Genomic DNA, 8,983 nt, shown 5'->3' on the forward strand with positions numbered 1-8,983 from the left:
GTTAAGTCGTCTGATGTGGTGGAATGCCGGGGTCGTCTGATACCTACTGCGCTAAATAGACAGAGGATGCAAATCGCTTAGTGGCCGACGCTTTTCGCGTGAATCCTTTTGCTCCTTCGGTGCGAAATTGTGTTCGCGCTTACCGAGAGCAACACGCAAAAGGCTTCCTGCAAGGGAAGGGATAACCGTTGCTGGGCGCTTCCTGTGGTCCTTTTCTTGGTTTCTGGTTCTTCGTCGGGTCGGGATACGGTTCCTTCCTCTGCTCGACTGTGTAACGACTTTTCGGGTGGTCGACGCGCTTCTTCTGCGCAACACTCACTTTCGGTGCGCCGCAGGTCTTTGTGTTGGTCCTGGGCTGGGCACTTTCCACAGCCGCCGCACCACACACGCATCGAATCTGTGCGATTCGAAACGGAATCCCAAATTTTGCTCGCTTTACCTACCTCGGGATGGTTTGGATTTTCCCCGAATCGTACGTTTTATTTGTGTGCTACCTTTTTGTTGGTTCTTGCTGGTTCGGGTTCGGGAAAATGGCCAGCGATAAGATTTATTGAATTTCACTCTAAAAGCACAAGGATGCGAAGCGGAGTACTGCGCCACCATTTATCGCGGTCCTTCGCTCTAACTAATTAGGATTTCTTCTTCGAAGCTGTTTGATTGGAGCGCCGCTATCGCCGGAAGCGCGCAGATGTTGATTTGTAGTAGTCCCTGTGCAAATTGCAGTCCTTAAGGCGCAGGCGCGTTCTACGGCCACAACCCTCCACGCGAATGAAAAGCCGTCGACGTAAATAATAACATTCGTCCTCGGGCGGGGCTTTTTGCGGGAGGAGTAGGACATCCTGTACGCGCGGCGAAGGACGACGCACGGGGAGAGTTTTATGACTCGAGCACCACCTTTACCACCTTTCTCGCCCGGCGCGCATAATAAGAAGGAGGACTTCGACTCGAGGAAAATTCGTAAATTAAACGAGACGCGCGAGCCGCCGATCCTTTGTGTGTAAAATGCGTGTCGAGGGTGACCCAAGGAGGGAGCCCTCGCGCAAGGATTGACGTTTTCTTTCGGTTGTACGGTGGTGCTGTGCCCTTCAGTTGGAAACGTCGTCGTCGTCGTCGTCGTACGAACCAGTTGTGTTGGCGTCCGGGTTATGGTTCTGATCGTTGATTATTATTATACCTCTGCCGCGGCGGCACCAGGTGGTGAAGACGTTACACGCACACCCGCCAGGCCAGCCAGGACAGGACGACAATGTCGTAATGCAACTCCAATGCCGCCCGGTGTCGCTACACTTTTTCCCGAGCTTATCGAACTGGAAACCTTCTTCGGGTTCGCGGCGCTGGTCGCCTTCACCTTTGGCCCCGGGTCCGCTTTTAACCTGGGCCCGGTGGTGTCAGGGAAGATCCTTTTCCTTGCGTGTGCTGTGGATGGATCGCTGCGTCTTCGTAGGACACGGTTCACCACGCGTGTCGCGCAATGTCTCTGCTGCCGCGCGTCATACTATTAGACCATCTGGCGGTCTCCTTGCTCGCTCTCTCCATCTGAGATAGAGAGAGAGAGGAGTGCGATCATCGTTTTGATCAATCGGCCAAGATAACCGTTTTTATTTCTTCCCGTTTTTTTGCGGTACTTCCGTCCCCGTGCGTACCTGTGAGCGGTGAAAAAGGTTGTACAGGAAGCAGTTTTTTCCGTCCGGCACACAGCGCAAACGAGAGGCAGGGCCCACCACAAGAGAAGGCCCCCGTTCGGGGCGCACACACACGGCGCAAATGACACCAATTTGAAGAGTTTCCTTAAGCATTTTTTGTAACATATTAAAGGGGCGCCCAAATGCGTTCCTCTTAACGCGCTCTCGCGCCCGCGATGTGCTTCTCGAACCATGACCCGGGCGAAGACGAAACGTGTGTGTGTGTACAACCCATAATTAGCGGTAGCGCGACTAGGTTTGCCCAGAATGCAACCTCCTAACCGAAGGAGCTTGCATTTGTTGATGACGGCGCGCGGCGCGGCCCCAAACCTGGGACTTCGGGGGCTCCATTTTTGGAGTGGAATTGCAATTTGTGTTTCCCTCGTGGCTTGTGCCAGTAATTGGTGTACGAAATTCGCTCGAGGCACTCGCCCCACGACGAGAGAGGTCCTCGGTGGATGTTAATGCGCACCGTCTCCTCCCGAAATGGTTGGCGCCTTGGGCTCACGTTGCCGTTCCTTAATACCCGAATATGAGTTATCCTCTCCGGCCGGCGGATCACGCCGCCCGCCGCCTGCAGGTGCAGCCAAAAAGGACCCACGACTGGCCGGACTCCTAACTAGCGCAGTCCAGTCGTCGTTCGAGATAATAACCCTTAGTCCCGTTTATTTCGACATCCTCTCTCTCTCCAAAAGCATTTGTTGCTTCTCGGCGATGCAATCGACCACCGCCGCCACCGCCGCCGCTTCCCTCAAAACCGAGGCAGGTGGTTGGTGGTTGCTTTGCTTTTGCCGTGGCGTGGCAGGTGAGAGATGATCGCCTCACTTAGGATATGCTGCACTGGGCGAACGACGGCAGTGCTGATGAACACCCATCGGCGGCGGATGCAGCGTGTTGCTGCGGGGCGACCCCAAAATGCCAAAACAAAGTGAAAACAAAAAAAAAACTCAACAACGACGAGGACGACAGGTGCACGGCGTGTGTGAGTGATGATGGGGGCCATAAGGCGGACGAAGCAAACCTACGTTACTCCGGGCACAACGCACTTCGGAATGGAGAAATCCTTGATCGCGTTTCGTTCGATCGATACGCTGCACAGGACGGAGACGCGCGCGTGCGTTGCACATGGCGTTGCACCCTGCGCTCGATCGCGTGATCCTTCCTCCCGTCGCCCCGTCGTGAAAGGATGTAGCTCGCTCGCTCGCTCGCTCGCTGGGCTTGGCTTGGTGGGGCAGATTGTTTGTAAACAAAGTGCTTTTTTGCGCCAAAAAGAACTGGGGAACTGACTCGGGCTGCTGCCTGCTGCACATCGTCGTGATGCGGCCCCCCCCTCTGCTGGCTAGCTGGCTGGCAGGAAGGAAGGACATTTAAACGCCTCTCTCTCAACCGCGAGCGCCGATCGCATTTCGCGTTGATGCGAATTTATGTTTCGCTGTAAAACACCTGGCTGGCGCAAAAAACACGCAACGCGATGGAGATGGAAGGATCGAGGATCACATCGGAATGAGCAGCGGCGGGATTACTACACACGGCTGGCTGACAAGAAGTTTCACGATCATTGGCGACGGAGCAGCTGCTAGCCGTGTGCGCCAGTTCGGACTGCGCTAAAGGTGTTTTTAAAACCACACCACTTCGCATAGCATAGCTGGTGTGTATCAACCCTTTAAAAAGGGGCCACATGCTGCATAGCGACCACCGATAACCGGATATCATTTAAATGCCTTCGATTTCTGAGTGCGATTTTGCAATCGATCAGGTCGCGGCCGGGCTACCTTTTGGCTTTCGGGTGCAGCTTGCTCGGCGTCGGCGACTCACATTATCTCTGCGTGTTCGTGTTCGTGGACACAGGATAAGATAGGGGGCCCGAAGGGGCGTTGTGCGTAATCGAGAGCGCCGCCTGCAGCAGTCCCTTTTGGGGGGGCTCTGTTGTCGTCGAGAGTCATATCGACGAGGCGGCCGCCACCATCATAATGTACGTGCATGGCACGGTAATTGGAGGCAGTGGCATATTGGGTGCATTTAACATTCTGCAAACATATGCGCGCTGCCAGTTTCCTGCTGTTGTAAACACACCGAAATGTGTTCCACTTTTTGCGTTGTGCGGCTATGTTGCAATTACGAATGTAAAAAGATCCTCCTCCGAGTGTTCCCTTCCTTCCTGCTGCTGCTGAACCGAAACTGAGATGCTCCGGCTATTGATTGACCCGCTCGGGGGTCTTTTTATAACTCGCCCTTGGAGACGACGATGCTTTGTTTGTATTAAGCTTTGTTGTGCACAAACTGCCTTTTGCCGGGGGTTACAATGCGAAAGAGATCATAAAGTTAACACAGCAACGACGATCCGGCAAGGATGTGCACTGCAATCTATCGATTGCATCCGCTTCTTCGTAGTCCATTGGCGCAGAAGAATATCCTCCCTAATGAGACGTTGCCGAACGTTGTAAATTTTGATCCTTTCAGCGGAAGATTTAGTTTCCATCCATCCCAAATATTTATAGCGTGCGCGCGCGGACCTGGGTGAGGACTAATATTGTGCCCGGTGCGCGCGCGCCTCACTATAGGAAAGGAAATAGAGAAGCGCCACAAAAACAGGAAGGAAAAAAGGGCCGAAACTGAAAAGGGAGCGCGCAGATTTTTTAAACCGCGTGCTTCTTTGCTTCGATTTTTATTAGCTTTTTATGGACCACCGTTGTTTCAGATTTCGGTTTCCTGAAAACACGCGCAACGAGAGCAGCGTGTTGTCCGCCAACCAACTACTGCGGCAAACAATTATCAAAATGGTACCCTTAAGCAGAAGGTAAACAATCGACGAAACGGATCGGCGAGCTTTTAAGGCTTTTGTGCGGAACGCAAAAGAAGGTCACGCACAATCCGGATGTTACGCGCACGCACGGTACCGATCCGATTGGTTATTTATTTACCCTTTAATTGCGGGCACACAGCAAAACCTTCCATTACAAAAAGGGTCGTCGAACATTATCGTTTAGTTTTGCGTTTGTTTTATTATCAACCGCACACATGTGGGCCACAATCCGCGTGCCATGTTTGAGACAGAAATATTTCGACCAGGATTTGAAGCCGGGCATCTCTTTGCGTCATTCCGAAAGGATGTTGAATTGTAAATGCCCTCTCGGCATCGACCTGCGACAATACGGCGAGTTTCCGACTCGAAAATAAGTGCATCCTTCGCCTTTCAGACAAAGCTCTCTTCGCGTTCGCGATGCTCTGCGGCTGAAACGACGCAAATGCATCAACATCCGGTCGGCCAGTCGCTGCAGCACACATACACACACACACACACAATGGTTTGTTGAGTTGTTTTGGATTTTTTGGAACAAGAAGAACCACACAAGAAAAGAGAGTGCGCGAGGAGGCGAGCCCGAGACTCTGTCCTCGGGCCTAGGCAAAGGAAAAATTTATGATCCTTCGGTTCTTGCTGCCGGCGGCCTGGGTTCATTCCTCGAAACGACGAGAGTTGCGAAAGCGGCTGCAGCGACCGGGCAGAAACATGAGAAACGAAAGAAGGGACGCCGCCACAGTCTTCGGGCCCTTTTCGCTGATGGTCCTGTGTGTGCCAGCAGATGCAGAAGAAAAGTGGATGACGGAATAAGGGAGAAAGATCATCTCGTTTATCCTCATGATGTTGTGCGCTCCGCTGTTGTTGAGTGTGGGATGCAAGAAATTGCACGGAAACGAAGGATGTGTGTACCCTCTCGGGTCCATCCCGGGAGTCCCTACCTGGAAGTCCTTGTAAACAGAACGCAGAACGGCGAACGCATCCTAAGAAAACAAACGGGGAATGGCTTTGAGCTTGAGAGCCCTGTGTTGATTATTCTCTTCATCTCACCAAGATGTGCGCCGCGTGAGCTTTTTTCTTAGAAAACAAAAAAATGTTTCTTGAAACTAGCAAAACATTCGTGATCAACGAAGCGATACTAATAAACACGTTTTCTTTTTCAGAGACCACGTTCATGCAAGTGAAACCTTCCCTGCTCGCCGTGGCCTGTATCGCGGCGGCCACCCGTGGCCTGAACGTGTCGACGAAGTTCGCCGTCGGCTACGACCTCTGCCGGCTGACTACGCACAATCTCGACAAGATCGATTTTTTCGTCAAATTGATCGAGGAAATTGTGGCCCGCGAAATCGCCGACAAGCAGTGCCAACAGCAGCAGGCGGCCGCCCAGCAGCAGCAGCTTGCCGCCGGTGGCAGCAGTTGCAAGGAGCAGTATCAGCAGGCCCCACAAAAGCTGTCCTCGGCGAGCGCCAAAACCGCCCCCCAGCAGCAGCAACCGGAAACGCCGACCGACGTACAGTTCATCTACTTCTAGTTCTCCGCAAACGCAAACACCACGGCGGCGGTGCCTCTGGCCTGGCGCCTTGAAGAGAGTGAGAATACGCGACGCAGCGGCGCCGCCCGTTTCTGTCGCTGTGAAAGGGGGGCTGCTTCCGGCGTGTTACTGTGCACCACAAGTCATTTGATAGTCTGTTCCACTTTTTTGGCCAGAACCCCAAGAACCACCACCATCACCACCAGGCCACCTGAAACGCTAAATTGAGAGAGAGGCGGAAAAAAGAAAGAGAGACAGAAAGAGCGAGAGAGAGAGAGAGAGTAGATGGAGATGGAGACCGATCCGATCCGATCCGATCCGATCCGACCCGACCGACCAAGAAGGAGAGAGTTCGATCACCAAAAATATCAAAGAATTCCACGCGAATGGCGGCGCGCGGCGCGCGGCGCGGCGCGGCGCAGCGTATGTGTCTCCCCACTCTCCTCCTTCACGTTGTTTGCAACCGAGAGTTGTAGCTTGATAAGGCTTATCCAGGCATATGGAATTCTATGGCAATTCTATGGAAATGTTAAAAGAATTAAACCGGCGAGAGAAGAAAACTCCTATTCGTCGACCACGCTGAGAAGCGCGTGGTGTTCGCCCATATTGCCGTTACTAAGTATGTGGACCGTTCTTATCGCCTCCTGGTTTTACTGCTCGGTGCCCGCGGCGTGCTCGACGCGGGCACTCACGACGCGATCGTGGCCCGCGCGATGTTTGCGATAACGCAACAATGTAAAAAGATTGGCACGTTTGAAATGCAGCGCCCTCGACAGAGTGAGTGAGAGAGAGAGAGATGAGAAAACAGTAGAGCGAAAGTAAACACAAGCAAACACACGAGGCACCGAGCCAGGCAGATAGCGTTTAAAGAGACACCCAATCGAAGGCGAAAGGCGGCCACCCGCTCGCCCGGCCCAGCCCGGCTTCCCGGCTCGGCCTAGCTCGGCCCAGCCCGGCCGGGCGGAATCAGCAGGAGGCAGTAGTGATTGCCGTGAGGAAGAAGAAAAATGATAAGATGTTGGCATTTTTTTTATTTGTTGCTCTGTTCTCCTTCCCGACGCCGCCATCGGCTGATAACGAAGGTGTTGCGGATATCCGTGACGAGCGCCAGTCGCGCACATTCAGCCTAGCCCTCGCGTCCGCCGTGTCATTGCGTGTCGCGCGCACTGTAAATATTAGCCTTATCTGCGACGAGACAAGTACACGAGACACCCGTAAAAGACGTCATCAATCAGCGAGAGCGAGAGCGGCCAGCAGCAGAGAGTAGGGAATGGCAGCGCACAACGATTAGATTTTTGTTGCTCTTGTCTTTTCGCCATTTTCTCTACTTTAAACACTTTTTGAATCGTTTGTTGAATTTGCTGTTTTCTTTCATTATTATTCTTTTTGCTCTCCCACTTTTACACGATTCCTCTTCCTTCCAATAACTTGTGCCCATTTTTCTATTATTTTACACTTTTTTCTTTCTTGAGTATACAAAGCTAGAAGTTTTCCTTTTTGCTGTACATACAAAAAAAAACATGAAAACTGCTCCGAAATAAATCTTAGGTTGTATTTGTTATATATTAGGATGTAGGAAGAAACATTAAAACCCTATGAAAAAAAAACACATATAAAACGTTGAAAATATGGCTTTTGAAGGTAACTTAGTAGTTAATGCTTCTTCGCCATTATTTCTTCGTTACAGTACGCAGATTAGAAGTCTCTGCGCGGTAGCAAGCAGGCCACCGATGATAACGCGGTGCGCAAGCTTATGTGTCGCTGAACATGCATTTTACGGTTAAGTAGTGTGTCGTACAAACGTAGTCAGTCGTCGAGCTTACCATTTATTCTTAGTCTCTTCAGTTACCTCCATTCGCTCCTCCTACGGCGATGCTTTGTTTAGTTTTACGATTTCGTAAGACTAAGCCGGAAGAGTGTCACAAAATGATATGAAAATGCCTCAAACAAGTCAACTACAAACGAAACGAATCCTGCTTTTGAATGGAGGTACAGAAGAGAAACGCTTTCGTGTGGAATGCCCCGACGCTGCTACCGCAAAACGGCAACACTAATGCTAACCAAGAAATGAAGTATGAAGCAAGATAATGCTTCGAACTGTGCGGAAACGGACGTTAAGTTTTTAGATTGTAACTGTTTTTTACCAAAGATGTAAATCCTGATATAAGGTGTAGGGTGTTGTCTACACAGGTGCGATCGACAGAGAAAGAGAGAGAGGTAGAGAAGAGAGCGCGTGTGCGAAAGAACAGGACAAAGGTACTAGAAAGCATACGCACAATTTGAACTAAAATGTGAAAAGTGAGCAATGAACTGAAACGTGGAAACATATGTGGAGTACTCCTTGTAAGTAACAGGGGCAGTAGTAAGTAAGTAAGTATATAAGGTGTAGGATGTTGCCTACACTGGTGTGATCGATAGAGAAAGAGAGAGAGATAGAGTGGAGAGCACGTGCGCTAAAGAACAGTGAAGTTAAAAAACACAACGGTACAAGAAAGGATACGCACAGTTTGAATTAAATGTGCGAATTGAGCAATGAAGTGAAATGACGAAACATTTATAACTATTAGTACTACTATTACAAACTAGCATAATGCGACGCGGGGAACAACACCACTATTAGCTATCGTTAGGAGATACTAATGTTAGGAACTACGTTTATTCAAACGCTCGAGCGATGCCATTACAGAAAAAACATGCATACTGTTAGGGTGCTAAGGCTATAGGTTTTTTTCTGTGCCGCGCATTCCGACGCGCGCTCGCTTGCGGTGGGACCGCATCCAGTACACCAAGATTTGAATTCGACCTTCCCAACACACTCCCGGTAGGGCCTAGTAGTAGTACGAGAGTTTTCCTCTTCTAAAAACACAGCAGCGATCAGAGTGTGCTTCTTTTGCGATGGACACTACCATCTCCATTGGTTGTATCGCACATGAATCCTCTGCGAACTTCCGGACAACGGCGCACACAGCACAA

General features: G+C 51.0%; 1 protein-coding gene across 1 annotated transcript in view; it reads left to right on the plus strand.

Moving 5' to 3' along the window:
- LOC128278791 (G1/S-specific cyclin-D2) overlaps positions 1–6,010 on the plus strand; it is a 28,878-nt gene extending 22,868 nt beyond the window's left edge. Inside the window, exon 4 of the mRNA XM_053017520.1 lies at positions 5,643–6,010. Coding sequence (XP_052873480.1) covers positions 5,643–6,010 — 368 coding nt within the window. The remainder of the gene's footprint in view (positions 1–5,642) is intronic.
- The last annotated feature ends 2,973 nt before the right edge of the window (positions 6,011–8,983 follow it).

This window comes from Anopheles cruzii, chromosome 2 (genome assembly GCF_943734635.1).
Source record: "Anopheles cruzii chromosome 2, idAnoCruzAS_RS32_06, whole genome shotgun sequence".
Classification (NCBI taxonomy): domain Eukaryota; kingdom Metazoa; phylum Arthropoda; class Insecta; order Diptera; family Culicidae; genus Anopheles; species Anopheles cruzii.